Consider the following 19967-nt stretch of genomic DNA (forward strand, 5'->3'; position numbering starts at 1 on the left):
AGAAGGACGCAATAGTAGAATAATCCCTCTGGGTTGGAGAAGGCCAACATTTCTTTGGCAGCTTCCGTCAGGGGTATCTGCCAGTACCCCTTGGTCAGATCTCATGTGGAGATAGTGGGCAGGCCCTAATCTCTCAATTAGTTTGTCTACTCTTGGTATGGGGTAAGCATCAAATCGCATTTAACGATGATGTCGTGCTGAGCCACTGTGGTTCTTCCTGGTATCGCTGAGAAGACATGCGGTTATTGGCTGATCAGCTCCTGGAGATCGTTTCGTTGGCTGAGGCCCAGCAGCACCTCGGAGCGGGGGTTACACCAGATAGGGCAGTCAATGTTTCCCAGGGAGAGGCATGCCACTGCTTAGCAGGTTCACGTGATATAACCGAGTAGGTTTGCGTCTCCCTAGTTGCTTTACTTTGTAGTTCACCGCATTCACTCGTGCTACAATCTCATACCACTTGGCCAGGAATTTGCAATTGTTGGGGATGAGTACTAAGACCAGTTCTAAGACCAGCATGCCCCTGGGCCGTGTGTCGTACAGGCGTTGGAAGGGTGAGACCTCTGATGGAGAACAGAACAAAGGGTATTAGCTGGTCTCAGTTACAGCCTTATTCTAAAATGGATTAAATAAAAATAATCCTTATGAAGCTACACACAATACCCCATAATGACAAAGCAAAAAGAGGTTTAGAAATGTTTGCACATTCATCAAAAAATAAAAAAATAACACACACACACCTTATTTACATAAGTATTCAGACCCCTTGCTATGAGACTCCTGTTTCTATTAATCATCCTTGAGATGTTTCAACAAATTGATTGGAGTCCACCTGTAGTAACTTCAATTAATTGGACATGATTTGGAAAAGCACACACCTGTCTATATATGGTCCCATAGTTGACAGTGCATGTCACAGCAAAAACCAAGCCATGAGGTCGAAGGAATTGTCCATAGAGCTCCGAGACAGGATTGTGTAGAGGCACAGATCTGGGGAAGGGTACCAAAAAACATCTGCAGCATTGAAGGTCCCCAAGAACAGTAGTTTGGAACCACCAAGACTCTTCCTAGAGCGGGCTGCCAGGCCGAACTGAGCAATTGGGGAGAAGGGCCTTGGTCAGGGAGGTGACCAAGAACCTGATGGTCACCATTTCTCTAGAGCTCTGTCAGAGGTCGACCGATTATGATTTTTCAACGCCGATACCGATTGGAGGACCAAAAAAAGCCGATACCGATTAAATCTGACATTTTTTTTTTAATGTATTTGTAATGACAATTACAACAATACTGAATGAACACTTATTTTAACTTAATAATACATCAAATCAATTTAGCCTCAAATAAATAATGGAAACACGTTCAATTTAGTTTAAATAATGCAAAAACAAAAAGTGTTGGAGAAGAAAGTAAAAGTGCAATATGTGCCATGTAAAAAAAACTAACGTTTAAGTTCCTTGCGCAGAACATATGAAAGCTGGTGGTTCCTTTTAACATGAGTCTTCAATATTCCCAGGTAAGAAGTTTTAGGTTATTATAGGTCTATTTCTCTATACCATTTGTATTTCATATACCTTTGACTATTGGATGTTCTTATAGGCATTTTAGTATTGACAACGTAACAGTATAGCTTCCGTCCCTCTCCTCGCCCCTACCTGGGCTCGAACCAGGAACACATCGACAACAGCCACCCTCGAAGCATCGTTACCCATCGCTCCACAAAAGCCGTGGCCCTTGCAGAGCAAGAGGAACAACTACTCCAAGTCTCAACTTGAAGCATTGCGAAGAGCTGCTGGCAAACGCACGAAAGTGCTGTTTGAATGAATGCTTACGAGCCTGCTGCTGCCTACCACCGCTCAGTCAGACTGCTCTATCAAATCATAGACTTAATTATAACATAACACACAGAAATACGAGCCTTAGGTCATTAATATGGTCGAATCCGGAAACGATCATTTCGAAAACAAAACGTATATTCTTTCAGTGAAATACGGAACCGTTCCATATTTTATCTAACGGGTGGCATCCCTAAGTCTAAATATTGCCGTTACATTGTACAACCTTCAATGTTGTCATAATTATGTACAATTCTGGCAAATTACGGTCTTTGTTTGGAATAAATGGCCTTCACACAGTTCGCAACGAGCCAGGCGGCCCAAACTGCTGCATATACCCTGACCGCTTGCACGGAACGCAAGAGTAGTGACACAATTTCCCTAATTATAAGAAATTCATGTAAGCTGGCAATATTAACTAAATATGCAGGTTTAAAAATATATACTTGTGTATTGATGTTTAGGTTTGGTGCAACGACAGTGCTAAATCGTCACCCGTTTGGCGAAGTAGGCTGTGATTCGATGAGAAATTAACAGGCACCGCATCGATTATATGCAACGCAGGACACGCTAGATAAACTAGTAATATCATCAACCATGTGTAGTTAACTAGTGATTATGTGAAGCTTGATTGATTTTTATAAGTTTAATGCTAGCTAGCAACTTACCTTGGCTTCTTGCTGCCCTCACGTAACAGGTAGTCAGCCTGCCACGCAGGCTCCTCGTGGAGTGCAAAGTAAGGCAGGTGGTTAGAGCGTTGGACTAGTAACCAGAAGGTTGCAAAAACGAATCCCCGAACTGACAAGGTAAAAATCTGTCGTTCTGCCCCTGAACAAGGCAGTTAACCCACCGTTCCTAGGCTGTCATTGAAAATGTGTTAACTGACTTGCCTAGTTAAATATAAGGTGGGGGAAAAAAAAAATTGGCCAGATACCGATTGTTATGAAATTGGCCCTAATTAAATCGGCCATTCCGATTAATCGGTTGACCTCTACTAGAGATCCTCTGTGGAGATGGTTGTCCTTCTGGAAGGTTCTCCCATCTCTGCAGCACTCCACCAAATCAGGTCTTTATGGTAGAGTGGCCAGACGGAAGCCGCTCCTCAGTAAAAGGCACATGACAGCTCACTTGGAGTTTGCCAAAAGGCACCGAAAGAGCTCTCAGACCATGAAATACAAGATTCTCTGGTCTGATGAAACCAAGATTGAACTCTTTGACCTGAATGCCAAGCATCACATCTGGAGGAAACCTGGCACCTTTCCTCACTAATGCTTGTGGCTGAATGGAAGCAAGTCCCCGCAGCAATGTTCCAACATGTAGTGGAAAGCCTTCCCAGAAGAGTGGAGGCTTTTATAGCAGCAGGGGTAGGGGGGGGGGGGATAAACTCCCTATTAATGCCCATGATTTTGGAATGAGATGTTTGATGAGCAGGTGTCCACATACTTTTGGACACCAGTGTGTGTGCATATTCAGTGCAAAAAAGGGTGGGGGGGGGGGGGGGGGGTAGAAGCTGAAGGTTCTGTTGGTTCCAGACTTGGCGCACTGGTACCACCGACCGTGTGGTAGCAGAGAGAACAGTCTAGGATTAGGGTGGCTGTAGTCTGACCATTTTTTGGGGCCTTCCTCTGACACTGCCTGGTATAGAGGTCCTGGATGGCAGGGAGCACGGCCCCAGTGCGGTCGGGTGCCTTAGAACTGAGGGCCCATGCCAAATATTTTCAGCCTCCTGAGGGGGAATAGGCATTGTCGTGCCCTCTTCATGACTGTCTTGGTGTGTTTGGACCATGATAGTTTGTTGGTGATGTGGACACCAAGGAACTTGAAGCTCTCAACCTGCTCCACTACAGCCCTGTCAATGAGAATGGGGGCGTGCTCGGGCCTCCTTTTCCTGTAGTACACCATCTCCTTAGTCTTGGTTTCGTTGAGGGATAGGCTGTTATTTACCAAATTGGTGGCAAGTGAAAGCTTTGTACGCGTCTGTGTGTGGAGTACAGGTGATCTAGAATAAAAAAAATAAAAAAAATCCCTCCGATTTTGCATTTAACATGTTGATAGCGATTAGGTCAAACTGATTAAGTTTCTCTGCATTAAAGTCGCCGGCCACTAGGAGCTCCGCCTCTGGGTGAGTGGTTTCCTGTTTGCTTATTTCCTTATACAGCTGACTGAGTGCGGTCTTAGTGCCAGCATCCGTCTGTGGTGGTAAATAAACAGCCACGAAAAGTATAGATGAAACTGTAGACCAAACGATTTGCCAAGAGTTATAAAATACTCTACTTCAGGTGAGCAAATTCTAGAGACTTCCTTAGATTTTGTGCACCAGCTGTTTGCAAATATGCACAGACCCCCCCCGCTCGTCTTACCGGAGTGTGCTGTTGCATCTAGCCGGTGCAGCGTATCCTGCTAGCTGAATATCCATATCATCATTCAGCCACAATTCCGTGAAACATAAGCTGTTACAGTTTTTGATGTCCCGTTGGTAGGATATTCGTAATTGTACCTTGTCTAATTTATTGTCCAATGATTGTACGTTGGCGAGTAATATTGACGGTAACTGCAGCTTTCCCACTCGCCTTCTGCGTATCCTTACGAGGCACCCCACTCCGTCCTATGTACCAGAGTCTCTCTTGCCAATAACGGGGATGTTGGCCTTGTCGGGTGTTAACAGTATGTCCTACTTGTTGAAGAAATAAATCTTTGTCTAATCCGAGGTGAGTGATCGCTGTCCTGATACGGTGGCAGAAACATTTTGTACAAAATAAGTTACAAATAATGTACAAAAAAACACATACTAGCACAATTGGTTAGGCACCCGTAAAACTGCTGCCATTTCTTCCGGCGACATTTTAAAGTTTGGCGCAATTTTAAAACAACCTCATTGATGGGGCTCTAGTGGAGCAGGTCGAGAGCTTCAAGTTCCTCTGCGTTAACATGGTCCACACACACACAGTTGTAAAGAGGGTACGTCAGCACCTCTTCCCCCTAAGGGAACTAAAAAGATTTGGCATGGGTCCTCAAAAGGTTCCACAGCGGCAACTGCTCGGCCTCCGACCGCAAGGCACTACAGAGGGTAGTGCGTACGGCCCAGTATATCACTGGGGCTAAGCTGCCTGCCATCCAGGACCTCTATACCAGGCGGTGTCAGAGGAAGGCCCTAAAAATTGTCAGACCCCAGCCACCCCAGTCATAGACTGTTCTCTCTACTACTGCATGACAAGCGGTACCGGAGCACCAAGTCTAAGACCAAAAGGCTTCACAACAGCTTTTACCCCCAAGCCATAAGACTCCTGAACAGGTAATCAAATAGCTACCCGAACTATTTGCATTGTCCCCCCCAACCCCTCTTTTACGCTATCATATATGCATAGTCACTTGAACCATACCTACATGTACATGCTACCTCAATTAGTCCGACTAACCGGTGCATATAAATATAAAACCTCGCTGTCATTTCTGGGTTTTTTTTCTTCACTTATCTATTGTTCAACCAATACTAATTTTTTTATTAAAAATTACACTGTTGGTTAGTAAGCATGTCACCTGTACATGACAAATAAACTTTGAATTGATTTGTTGTCCTGCCACCACACTGCCAGGTTGCATAGTGCTTTTAACTCATGTTCATTTATACAGTAATTAACACTCAACATGTGGAATTTGAACTCGCAACCGTTTAGTTCACGGCATTCCAATCTTCCTGCTACGCCACCATGTCTGTGTTAATAACTGATTTCACTTCAAAAGTAATCCGATCTTTTAAAATAACTCAAGAAAACTAAACTATTGTATTTATCATAGCAATTATGGAGTAACATTAAAACAGTAATATGCCCCACCAAAATCAGACAATACAGAAAAACCTACAATTGCTGAAATAAGTAAATCAAAGAATAGATTAACTGATAATTGACAGACACTGTGGTGTAGCAGGAAGATCTGAATGCCATGATGCAAGAGCCTGTGAGTTCAAATCCCAGGTGAGCACGTTAATTACTGTAGGAAATGAACATGCAATGTAATAATCTGGCAACGTGTCAATATGTAACTTGAATTTTTTTAAAGTGTAGAAGCACTGTAACTAGCTTCCCTTTTCTAGTTGAACGACCATATGAGTCAAGTTGAGCAAACACATTTTAAGTTGAGAAAACGTAGGCACAAATTCAGTCAAGTTGGAGCTAAGTTTGGGCCAACCAAAAAAGGCTGTGGAATCAGTTTTATTATTATTATTATTATTATTATTATCATCATCATCATCTTTGTCAGTGTATGGTGAACGAAGCTTGTTGAATCATGACTCTTTCCAGTTTTCAGTTGATCATTCTCCGGTAGGGGGTCCTGCGTGCTCTGGGCATTACTAACTAACTAAAATGAGTTGAAAGAATTTTTTTTGACTGAACGAGTCAAAAAGATCAGAGTCAGTCAAATTTGCCAATCTTCATGTCGCTATTTCTGCTCAAGGAGGTGTCCACGCCTCAGTGACGCTGATGGAAGAGAGGGAGGGTGCAGCTTTCCCATTTGACATCAGAAGATGGACCAATAAAATCGTCAAATAGAAAGGCTGCATTTTCAGAATGTGATTTTTATACGGGGCCCAAAATATTTTGGGGGTGTGAACATTCCACTACTGCTGATATGGAGATTTTGTGAAATTACAATGCAAAAATATATGACAATGCTCTCCTTTAAGTTCTCTATTACAGAGAAATATTGTCTCAATGTCTTTCGGTGTCCAAATGACTGATTATATTGGACAAAACCTCAAATGCAAACAGAGTTAAAACTTTCATCTTTGTTGTTTTGAGTGGCAGGAGGAGGAGAGGTTTGGTGTATGTGTAGGAAGGTGTACACAGAACAGAAGGAGTGAAGGAGACAAGACCAGAAAGACAACTGGAATAGCTTCAGTGGATTGCAGCAAGGGAATGGTCATCTAGGATTGCGGGCTGCCTCGGATATGGAAGGTTTGAGATGGAAGTTACTTGAAGACTTTCTGCTGTGGATAGGTACTCCAGGTGTGAAATTAGAACGTAAATAAAGAATTTCATTAACCTTTTAAATTCCAATGTGACTTTTCGAAGAGTGAGAAGAAACTGGTTGAAAGTTATGAGACAGAAAGTGACAACCTTAGATACAATTTTCAGAATCCATTGCTGCAGAGAATTCTGACCAACTTTCTGTGGCTTGAGACCAATTCAGTCATTTCCAATAGGTCCAGACATCCTAGTATAGCACTGCACATGGCTGCACTGATGAATATGGTAGTGATCACCACTGAAGTATGAGAAATTCTATGAATGCCTAACCACAATCTGTATCTGCTTTCAGACAATTGCTCCATTTATACGGTGGATGAATACTCCAATAAATACTGACATGCTCAGTGAGTGCAATTGTTTGTGTGACTGCACCCTTGAAAGAATACAGGGGGGCTTCAAACACCAGTCACAGAGGTGGACTCATGTTTATGCAGATCAAGAGCCTCTAGACCTGGGGCATGTTCAGCAGGACACACTGTTTTGGAACGTTCAGATGGAAATATGTTATGTAGAACAAACATCTCTTTCCGACATGCAGAACAAGGTATCATGTCGGCTTTGTTCACGGCATTTCTATCTGCAATGTTTGGCAACTGAACGTGGCACTGGTTTTACAGTATATGGCCTAAACCTGCCTGTCTGAAGATGTCACTGACTATGATACAGAACCTAAAGATCTCAGTGTCAGGCCTGATTGGCCACAGACATTTAGAACCAGTAAATCAATTCCCCACAACCCTTAAATTGTCTATTTTACACATAAGACTCTGTATGCATCTGAATCATCAAACCCCCAAATGTACATTTGGTGATCCATGTCTGACAAAGGCAACGTCTGCTACTCTGAGTACATGATGCCTTATTCTGTATTGAAAACATGGACTAATAGTAGTGCTGCATTAGAAATAGCATCAGAGAGCAGAATACCCACAGATAATTATTTTAGAAGTAAAGCCATTTAGAAGAATTGCAGCCTGTTAAATAACAGAATGATTTGTGACAACTGAACAGAAAAATGGCGTCAGTTTCAGATTTGAAACTATCAAACAATCAAATATGTCCCTATATTTTCAGAATGAATTCCATATTTTAGGGACCTGAGGTATGGTAGATGCCAAACCACGTGAATGGAGTGCATACTAGGACTTCATCTTAGCACCTGAACCGGAAAATACTTTAAGGGAGCCTGAGCAAGCCTGAAAATGCCAATGGTTACTGGGCTTATCAGGTCGAAGCAGGTTTCTGAGAAGCAGCCCTGCGCACATTTAGAGAGCCAACCAGCCAACCTCAGGGCTTGAAATAGAAATGAGAAAAGCTCAAAAGTTCCACTCCCAAGAACATCTAATAAAAATCATTCTGTATATTTTCCCCCAATATGTAACCTAATTTCTCCTGTTATCATATAAATAAATAAAAAAAACTCTGATGAAAAGTTACTAGGAGCCAATGACAGCGCAGGGCAAATAAATGTATTTGGTTTGATTAGACATTCTCCATTCAGCCAATAAGGTTGTGTTGCACATCCATAAAGGCAATATAATCTACCAGGACTTCCAAGGCTCTTAGCAATGTCAAATGTCTTGACTCAGGGGGACTTAAAACCTGGTAATTCCAATAGCCAACGGTAATTGCCAAAGCAGGTTGCCTGGAATGGCACTTAAATCTATTGGTCTGATTTCCTTGATTACGTACCGCTGGAGACAGGATAATTGAAGAGCAAGTTGTATCCAATTCCCTGATCTGAGATCTAACATGTTCATATTCTGTAATTCCTTATTGACTTAGAGAATATTGTTAGGGAGGGAGTCAGTCCAACTAGGAAATAAGGGGTCTTTATTAAGAGGTAAATTGAAACTGCAGCCGACTAATGAAAAGCCTATTGTGGAAGAAAGCGGCATCCCACTTAAAACTGTACACAACGATTGGCATGTGTTTTTCTGTTGATCATTAGAAAAACAAGATTTCAGTCGGAGCTGTATTTCCTGACCGATTGTGCGTTTGGTTAATTATGTTTTCCCCCCCACGAGGCACTATAGAAGCCTATTTCCATTTCTCAAAATCCCCAGATTGAATCTAAAATAAAATTACAGATTTCTTGAGTTGATGTTTTTGCAGAGGATGTTTTCGTTGTACAATTTTAACATTAAGTAAGGTGTTTGGAGCAGTATTTCTCAAGTAAGACATATCTTATGTAAACAAATTCAGAGCTGCTGGGCAGGTCTGTCTCACTGTCTATGCTACTGGACAGAGTGCAATCATTGTAGCTGTTCACCCCATGTTAGTTGGCAAATGGACATCGTTAAATCAAAACCCAACCTTCAGTTACCCATTGTGACGCACGGATGTTCCAAACTCAGTTTAATTGAGGATACCCTAGGATAGGGGGCGCCACAGCGCATTTTGAAAAAAATGTGTTCCCATTTTCAACGGCCTACTAATCAAACTCAGAAGCTAGGACATGCATATACTTATTATATATGGATAGAAAACACCCTAAAGTTTCTAAAACTGTTTGAATGGTGTCTGTGAGTATAACAGAACTCAAGTGGCAGTCAAAACCCCGAGACCGATTGAACCAGGAAGTGGAATTCTGAATTGTGGACTCGACTTCTCATCTTTCCCTATTAATCACACCGTGAGCAATGGTTCAGTGAGCACTTCCTATTGCTTCCACTAGATGTCGCCAGTCTTTTCACAGTGGTTTGAGCCTTATACAGTCGAAACTCAGTGAATGACACGCATTGGAAATTGGTCACAGGGGATGGGCCATCACCATTATGACGCCGCGGCCCTGTCTACCCCCACCTTTGGAAACGTTTCAAAACACTCTACAACCGTCCCCGTCGAATCTGATTGGCTCTCTTGGTGTTACAGGCCCTGAAGATTAATGTTTTACAACGTTTGACATGTTTGAACGAACCTAAATGGGAAAAAAATGTTTTATTTCGAAACGGCTGTGCCGCGCCCGGCAGAGTATTTGGATACAGCATTCAGACGCGCTAACAACAGAAAGCTAATGGAACATAAATGATGGACTTTTTCGACCGAAAATACATCTGTTGTGGACCTGGGATCCCTGGAAGTGCTTTCTGATGAAGACAACTAAAGGTAGGCGATTATTGACAATATTATACAAGATGAGATGTGACATGCGATTGTTCCAAGATATCGCCGAGCTCGGTTTATTAGCTCATTTTCTGTGTATCGCATCTCCTTTTATCGCAAAGTGTGATTACCCAGTAAAGCTAATTTAAAATCTGGTATGACAGGTGTTCTCAAGAGATATTCATCTATAAATGTTAGATTGACAATATAAATTTAAAAAATCGTTTGCGAATAGTAATAAATTGGAATTATGCGCTGTTTCCCGGGACGTATTTGAGGGGAAAATAGTCAGTCAACGTTACGCGCCGATGTAAAATGCTGTTTTTATATATAAATATGACCTTTATTGAACAAAAGAATGCATGCATTGTATAACATGATGTCCTAGGTGTGTCATCTGATGAAGTTTGTAAAAGGTTAGTGCTGCATTTAGCTGTTTTTTGGTTATTTGTAATGCAAGTGGCTGGTCGGAAAATGGCTATGTTGCTGCTTTTTACGATGGACTCATCTAACATAATCTAATGATTTGCTTTTCCTGTAAAACCTTTTTGAAATCGGACGACGTGGGTCGATTCAGGAGAGGTGTATCTCTAAAAAAAAAAAAAAAAAGTATAATTTTTTTTTTTTTTTTATTAAGATTTTTTTTTTAATGCTAATTGGCGATATGATTTTTCGCTGGATTTTGATCCCGCTAACGGGATCAGACGCTGAAGAGGTTTAAGCCGAGACTGACTTTATGACCAAAATTATCCTATTTACATGTTGTAGTCAATTTTGACCCCAGAATAACAGTTTGCCACGAAGTCTCACACATGAGAGAGAAGCATACTTAGCTGGCTGTAATCAGTGTTGGACAACAGCCATACCCTGTGCTGATCAATCCCCTGCAGTAGCCTCCTTAGAAGGTCCTTAGCCTCACAAAACCTGGCTTGTAAGGTCTAAAGCCTGACAGCACCTTCTAAGACCAGGTCACACCCCTCCTGATTTACCCAATCCACCTGGCCCGAGGCCTGCAGCCAGCAGAGGATACAGCATGCCTCGATCTCACTCCTCAATGAATACTAATCTCTCATCTCCCCACAGCCAAAACCATCAATCTCCCTCCTCCGTTCCAACACAGCCATCTTCTGCCCTTTTCCCCTGACAAAGCCATCTAGCTTTACTCTGCAAGCCCATCATCCATCATTACAGAGCAAACCAATCTCCAACAGCTCTCTACCACAGACCCATCCTCTGCCATTACACCCCGGATCACATCTCTACAATCACACACAAACTAATCTTCCACTCGCTCACTACAAAACTCTTCACTTCGACCCGGTAACCCGTCTCCTACTTGCACAACAAAGCCGACAGAATAAAGGCAGGCTTTACGGACAGACCACTTTCCACACCTTTATACCCTGCCTCGGAAATCAATGGCAAGCCATTTTAAAATGTCAATGAAAGATGCTTTTAGAGGTTTTGGTACATAAGAGGTGGAATAACAGTTCTACAGCTGAGACTAGACCACCACAGCCTCTCACTAGGCTCAACCTGATTACAATGAACTGCAAAAGAAAATGCAACACTATGTGCAGAATGTGGATTTGTTCTGATTCATGGCATGTATGGTAGGATACACTAACAGGGATGATTCATAAAAATGTGTTGGTTTGTGATCTTCCATTGATTGTTTCGATCTCTGAAGCCCACACAGTGCTGTCAGTTTGAGCGAAAGGAGATTCTACCCCATTAGTGCATGCTATTTTCCCAGGATGCACCTGGCCTAAATCACCACCCAAAGCCAGGGAGCAAATGGCACGTCGCTTGCTCAGAGATCTGCCATTTATGATTTGACACCGTGATACCGTTAACCCCTGGACATCAAGTACTCCAACTGACATGCATTATATGAAAAGTGAAATTGAGCCAAACGACATAAAAGTCAATACTAAAAAAGGTGAATAAGTGAACTGAAACTATTGAGGCCAAAGCAAGGAGGACTTTTTTTTAATGAGCATGGCCTTATATCTATTACAGATTATTGGATAACTGTCATTCATATTTTATTCACCCAGTTCAATGTAACATCGATAGGTTTAGGCTACTACTGTAAATGATTTTCCAATTGTCCCTAAACCCATTATGGAGGTTGCTACAACCTAGCCTATGAATTAAAGTTTACGAAGTAGATGCACACAGGTCGAGATAGAAATTTGATGTTACAGACAGTGACACATTCAATAACGCCTTGCACACCCTTGCCTGCATCTAGCTGATCTAGGGTGTAATCATTAGTCCAACATTTGCAAACAAGAGTTTCTATTAGACAAATTCAGGTATGTTTATCCCCTTTTCGTTCCGTTTGCTTCTGCTTAAGAAACATTAACAGAATCGGCGGAATGACCCCTGAACACACAAACACAGCTCACTCATAGCAGCCACATTGTATCCCTTCTCGCATCTATGCGCTCTCCTCCTCTCACCTTTTCCCTTTGTTTGTGAACTTCAATGCACATTATCTCAGCTGTATGTGACCAGGTGAAAAAACCTTTCCAAGCCAAACCATATCAGAACCGCTACACACAGCCTACATTGTGGTCACCATATTAGCTTAAGTAACGTCACAGTCAACATAGCTAATAGAACTAATGCGTTAGTAAAGCCGCTACAATGATGCAGTAATGTTACAGTGTATAGTCAGTACACAGTTTAGCAGGCAGTTACACCAGCGGGCCCCGGTGGCAATACATTTGTAAAACCAAAAGCTTACCTTGACTTGGAAGAGTACCAGTGTTCTGTTGGATATAGCCAGCTAGCTAACACAGCATCCCTCTGTTTGAGCCAGGGCTAAATAGTAGGCTAAAATTATTAAATCTCTCCACCACTCTTGCTTCTCCTTCATTTTTGAATAAATGAATTTGTTAAACTATTGTCTTTCTCTCTTTGAGTCAACTACTCACCACATTTTTTGCACTGCAGTGCTAGCTGAAGCTTACAGTTTCAGTGCTAGATTAATTATCTGATCCTTTGATTGGGTGGACAACATGCCAGTCAATGCTGCAAGAGCTCTGATATGTTTGAGGACGTCCTCCGGAAGTTGTCATAATTACTGTGTAAGTCTATGGAAGGGGGTGAGAACCATGAGCCTCATAGGTTTTGTATTTAAGTCAATGTACCCAGATCACGGAAACTAGCTGTCCTCCGGCTACACCATGGTGCTACCCTACAGAGTGCTGCTGAGGCTACTGTAGACCTTCATTACAAAACAGTGTGTTTTAATTAATTATTTGACGACATGTGAATATATAGTTTTATCTAAAAAGGATAACTTTAAATGTTTTCCATTTTTACGAAATTCCCTGAGGAAGGTCCTCCCTTGAGGAGCCTCCACTGTCTGTCAGTAATTGGCAGAGTAGGGTGATCGTGGCGTGGCCTCACTGGCCTGTGTTCCAACTCCTCTCACTAAACCAAAGAGTTCCGTTCCCCCCACCTACCTGCCCTCCTACTCCCTTCCCTGACCTCCCCCGCCTGATGCCTGCCCTCTCTCACCTGCCTGCCCTCCTCCACCTTCCCATCCCTACATCATTAGTCACATGAGGACAGGATCTAGATGGAGATGTGTTGGTGGTGAAGGGCTCCTGTCAAGCTGCAGCTGTGGCAGCACCCACACCGCCCCCTTTACTGCAGTCTGTGTGCCTCAGCTCGCTTCACTGCCACACTCAGCTTCCTCATCAGAACCGCTCTGTTTCCTTCCCCACAGAGTCACACTGTACCATAGTAAATACAAACATAAATCACTGAACTGTATGTTCGACTGAGTATTATCGTGCCACAAAGACAGGCCTATTTTCAACCCATTAAACAACCATTATAGGCTACTTTTGTCTTGTTGGCTGCTAATTCAGGTAAGACTCATCAGCAAATTGACAGTGTATAAAAGGTTACTGTATGCTATTCTGAAGGGAGCTCAAACAACAAAAAGAATGGAAAGAAACACAGGAGTCTAGATTACAATACATATTCAAGTATTAAAACAACTCAGTGTAACATGTTTGCCCATTCACTGTCAGTAGTAAGAGTTAATGAGGTGAAATATTGACTGTAGGTGCTACTCGTCCTGGCTGCATCGTGGGGGGTATATATAATAACAATAATAATAAATTGCCCCAGCTAGCTTGGCACTAGCCTTTCTAATGATCTCTGCTGAGAGAGGAGCTGACGCCGAGGCACTGGCTCCCTCCGTGCCATCCGCCCCCACTTACTATAGAACACGTGATTTTGTTAATTTCACATTTAGACAACGCTGAACACAAGTAAAACACCTCTGGGGGTGGGGACAGTACTATTGTTCAATCAACTTTAATACCAAAGATTTTTGCCTACCATAAAGCACTACTTAGTGATTAATTGCTCACATGGACCCAACATATACTGAAATATGTGAATTTCTCTCCTGTTATGATTTGACAGAAAGAGTTGGGTCTGCCAAGAGTGGGTGAAAATGCACGTTGGTGATGAAATCTCACTTCCTTATGTTATAAAATACATTTTACCAAGACAAATATAATTCTTCACGTTCTGAATTGTTCATTGAGGTCGTTCTCTAACATATCATTAACAGTGTATTTACATAGAGATAAATGTTTGTGGAATCAGCTGTCTCTAACAAAGAAAACTGTCACATAGCAATGTTGTTATTATCATATCTCTTCGGTCAGGCCTAATTGGCCAGTTTAAGTTCAAGTGTGACATTTGCACTAGCTGTCAACCCTGTCAGTGTGTTTATTGACAAGAGGCTTCCTCAATCCAATAGACCCCCAGCCTACTTTTACTGCTTTTGCTCCCCAGCGAGGAAGAAAAGAAGCTTACAGATCACATTAACGCCTGCTCCTCCACAAGGTACAGATACAGCAACAGGAGACACTAACGGCTAATACACAGTAGCAACATATTACAAAGAAACAGGATTCGTTATTTCTCCCTCTAAATAGCTTGGGTATGAAATACTATTCCACAGATATTCTGTCCTAATCTGAGCATAGCAACTGTGATAACATGCAAAAATCTAATGAAAACTTGACTGACATTTTGTTCTGTAAATGGAAGCTCTCATTGACAGTAGGCTTACTTAAATGTTAAGAGGCAACAACTTCAGCTGGGTGAGCATTTAATAGGCCCCATCATGTGCTCGCATTAAGCACACACACACAGATATACCCATACACACCCAGAAACTAGCAACACAGTGTAATCACCTTCCTTATCTAGCAGCAAACTGCACTATCAGGGTCTGACATCTGCAGAACGTTTTGGGGGCCGAGTTGAGCGGTTATAACTGATAGCCCAGAGCAGTGGTTTTCAAACCTCTCCTCTGCGACCACCAAACGTCTCACAATTTTGTTGTAGCCCTGAACTAACTCACCTAATCAAGGACTTGATGATTAGTTGAATCAGGTGTGCTAGCTGTGGAATAGGTTTTAAAATCCCTGGCCTAGAGCCCTCAAATTCATATCTGGACCTCTAAACCAGTTCCACTGTTTTTCCCCCCGTTCTTCCCCTCTAATCAAGGTCTGATTTGGAGTACTCAAATCTTACCCTAAGAGGTCTGGAATACTGCTAGTTTTCTGTTTTACCTGATAATTGCACCCACCTAGTGTCCAAGGTCTACATCAGTCAATGATTAGAGGGGCAGAATGAAAAACGAATGAACAAAGTAGTGGAACTGGCTTCGAGGTCCAGAATTAAATTTGAGGGATGCATTTAATACTAACAAAAGGGAAATGCCTTTTCTGGCTCATGCAGTTCAGTTGTCCACCCTTATATACTGTTAACCTAATTGATCAAACTCCACCCAGGTGTCCTGTCCTACGGCATAGATGATAAATCCTCTCTGACTGGAGGAGCCAATGGTCGCTGTCAATCCCCGGACATCCTATGTAAGTAGGACAGACGGAAGTAAAATAATGCTGTGAGTTGATGAGTTCATGTTGGCCGTGGCCTATCCTACAACACAGGGTTTAGTCCAGGCTGAATGGATAGTGTCATCATGAACACACTCCAACTCCATGTTTGCCATTTTAATCCCAGCCTGACGTGAAACCAGTCCCTTAGCCAGTCTGTCGTCATCACTCGCGTTTTAATCTCATCAACCAAGACCGCCACCCGGGCCGGCCGGTGAATCTGTACCTTGTCCTTGCCTTGTTAAAACGCCAGGGCAAATCAGAGGATTACAACCTCCTTTGACTTCAGCAGCGTGGGCTGGGCAGCTTAGCGACAACCACAATGCTCATCTCACTGTGCTGCTGGGAGTCAATCTCGTATGGGAGTTTCCTCAACACAAAATAAATTACAATATAAAACATGTTTATTTTGTTCCAACTGGTGGCATGCTGGTGATTTTAATTTGGCCCCCCAAGTTTGAGAAACAAAATAAAACATTATATTTTTTTTTACATAACTGTAAAACACCAGCAAATCAAAACCAGGCTATTTTTATTTGGGAAATATTTTCCAAAGTATTCCCACAGAGATATGCATGATCGTACAGAAATGTTAGCAAGGTTTGAAGTGATAGTTTTAATCAAATATTATCTGTTTGAGGTTATTGCGGTCAATTTGCACTCTACAAATTATTTGTAATCATGTTCCGGTCCCCTAACCATCCGCTCAAGAAAACAAAAATCGGACTGCTGAATCTACCTGATTAAACACGACATCTCTACCATCAGAATAACAGTGCAATTTGAACTGTCCTGACAGGTGAAAGGACATATGTAGTAGCCAGTGAGACAGCCTACCTATGAGCACACCACACCTTTCTCCCCTCCACTATTGAAGAAACCAACACCTGGATCAATTGTACTTTGAAAAATAATAGCCACCTAAAAAACATGTAGATATATCTTATTATTCCCTGTACTAGATACATTTTCATTTCAGGGGCCAAATCTCAGGAGGCAATTTCTACAAACTACATTACAACACTATTGTAACACCATGCACATGCTTTTGGGCCAGACAATGGATCCCACGTCTAATCTATATCATATATCTATTGAAGTCAAATACTGTAGATTTGGAGCCAAGATCTGCTTTTCGTCATACTAGAACACTAGACTATAGAGCGAGGTCTTCACACAGGTATTCATTGGCTACATCATATTTATAAAACAGGTGATAGCCTACCGTACAGCCAACAATTTGTGAAATCGCCTGAGGAATTTTACAATGCTGCATCTTCTGAAAGCTACACAGAACCACTAAATGTGAAAAATAACGTATACCACAAGACCGTAACCTAACAGTCTGTATGTGTAAATAAATGACGCATAGAGCTGGAACGACAATAATGATTGAAATAGTAGAAAATGTATCACTTGTTTACATAATCTAAAAAAACAAAAACGGTAAATAGAATAGTTGCGGCACAGAATGATCTTACCTTGAAAAATCCATAACAATAACAGGAGCGCTCGGACTCTCCCAGACATCGCCATTGCCCAACATGAACCGCACGTGCCCAGTGCAAGACGAACAGCAAACTTGTCTACAGAGGGAGTGGGCGTCTGTTGTCTTTTTGAAGTTCGTCTCCTGTTCAGTGGTCTCTCATCCGCTCCACTTCTGGCCAACGTGAATACTGGAAGTAGAACTTACACACTATAGAAAGGTAATGTTTTTTTAATTATTTCAGTTTTCCCGTCCGCCGAGCAAACATTGCAGAGCACTGGCGCTGGTACACTTCCACCGTACAGGGTCAAATAAGAAACCATTTGTCGAGAAGTCGACGCTCTGTTTCCCTTGACTTTACCCGTCACTCCTGAAACCCTTACATATGTGCTGCGTCCCCTCTCCAGAGTTGAAATGTAGACAGTAGTCTCGCCTCCTTACCCTCGAAGTGAACAGTTATAACGGGTCACCTGCCAGCCTGCACCTGGGCGCACATGAAACGCCCCGCCCCCTATCATTATAGGCATGGTTTAATTTTGCACAGGTTGTTTTTATACTTTCTACTCTATAACATCTCTACACAAGACTAATAATCTATAGTACTAATTACTATGAACTAAGGCTTGTAATGAAACCTTATTAACTGTGGAAAAAAGTTATTAAAGGCACAGTGCGTTCAAAAAAAGTGATTTGCCCGTGGTTTTTATACGAGCACTCCATATATATATATATATACTGTACCAGTCAAAGGTTTGGACACACCTACTCATTCAAGGGTTTTTCTTTCTTTTTACTATTTTCTACATTGTAGAATAATAGTGAAGACATCAAAACTATGAAATAACACATGGAATCATGTAGTAACCAAAATAGTGTTAAACAAATATATATTTTAGATTGTTCAAAGTAGCTGCCCTTTGCCTCGATGACAGCTTTGCACACTCTTGGCATTCTCTCAACCAGCTTCATTAGGAATGCTTTTCCAACAGTCTTGAAAGAGTTCCCACATATGCTGAGCACATGTTGGCTGCTTTTCACTCTGCGGTCCAACTCATAACAAACCATCTCATTTGGGTTGAGGTCGGTGATTGTGGAGGCCAGGTCATCTGATGCAGCACTCCATCACTCTCCTTCTTGGTCAAATAGCCCTTACACAGCCTGGAGGTGTGTTTTGGGTCATTGTCCTGTTGAAAAACAAATGATAGTCCCACTAAGCGCAAACCGGATGGGATGCCATGCTGGTTAAGTGTGCCTTGAATTCTAAATAAATCATTGACAGTGTCACTAGCAAAGCACCCCCACACCATCACACCTCCTCCTCCATGTTTCACAGTGGGAACCACACATGCAGAGATCATCCGTTCATCTACTCTGCATCTCACAAATACATAGCGGTTGGAACCAAAAATCTCAAATTTAGATTCATCAGACCAAAGGACAGATTTGCACCGCTCGTGTTTCTTGGCCCAAGCAATTCTCTTCTTCTTATTGGTGTCCTTTCGTAGTGGTTTCTTTGCAGCAATTCGACCATGAAGGCCTGATTCACACAGTCTCCTCTGAACAGTTGATGTTTAGATGTGTCTGTTACTTGAACTCTGTGAAGCATTTATTCGGGCTGCAATCTGAGGTGCAGTTAACTCTAAAGAATGTATCCTCTGCAGCAGAGAACTCTGGGTCTTCCTTTCCTGTGGCGGTCCTCATGAGAGCCAGTTTCATCATAGCGCTTAATGGTTTTTGCAACCTCACTTAAGGAAACTTTCAAAGTTCTTGAAATGTTACGGATTGACTGACCTTCATGTCTTCAAGTAATGATGGACTGTCATTTGTCTTTGCTTATTTGAGCTGTTTCTGACATAATATGGACTTGGTCATTTACCAAATAGGGCTATCTTCTGTATACCACCTCTACCTTGTCACAACACAACTGATTGGCTCAAACACATTAAGAAGGAAAGAAATTCCACAAATTAACTTTTAACAATGTAGTCACCTGCATTCCAGGTGACTACCTCATGAAGGTGGTTGAGAGAATGCCAAGAGTGTGCAAAGCTGTCATCAAGGCAAATGGTGGCTACTTTGAAGAATCTCAAATATAAAATATATTTTTTATTTGTTTAACACTTTTTTGGTTACTACATGATTCCATTTGTGTTATTTCATAGTTTTGATGTCTTCACTATTATTCTACAACGTAGAAAATTGTAAAAAATTAAGAAAAACCCTTTAATGAGTAGGTGTGTCCAAACTTTTGATGGGTACTGTATTTCCACACTGAGTTTGGAATAATACTGTGAAATTTATGATAATGCCCTTTTAGTGTAAGAACTGTTTGAAAAGACTGGCTGAAATTTCAGCCAGGATCACCAGACATCACCGGGTAGTAAATTAGTTAATAGACCAATAAGAAAGAAAGTTCCAAACCACTCTGCCAATAACAGCTAGTTTTCAGTTTTCCCCTCCTCACTCAGACCACTCCCAGATAGTCCCAGCAAATTATTTATTGATAAAATGCTCATTGCTAAGAAGCAGTTTATTTTTTATTTTTACTATTTTAATTTAAAACAATCACAGT

The 19967-nt window shown here is 41.9% G+C and overlaps 1 protein-coding gene across 1 annotated transcript in view; it reads right to left on the reverse strand.

Annotated features, from left to right (window-relative positions):
* Positions 1–17894, reverse strand: part of LOC106613014 (endothelial cell-selective adhesion molecule) — an 88355-nt gene extending 70461 nt beyond the window's left edge. The window contains exon 1 of the mRNA XM_045724636.1: positions 17391–17894. Coding sequence (XP_045580592.1) covers positions 17391–17445 — 55 coding nt within the window. The 5' untranslated portion in view covers positions 17446–17894. The remainder of the gene's footprint in view (positions 1–17390) is intronic.
* Between the last annotated feature and the right edge of the window lie 2073 nt (positions 17895–19967).

The sequence above is a fragment of the Salmo salar genome, chromosome ssa09 (genome assembly GCF_905237065.1).
Source record: "Salmo salar chromosome ssa09, Ssal_v3.1, whole genome shotgun sequence".
Taxonomy (NCBI): Eukaryota; Metazoa; Chordata; class Actinopteri; order Salmoniformes; family Salmonidae; genus Salmo; species Salmo salar.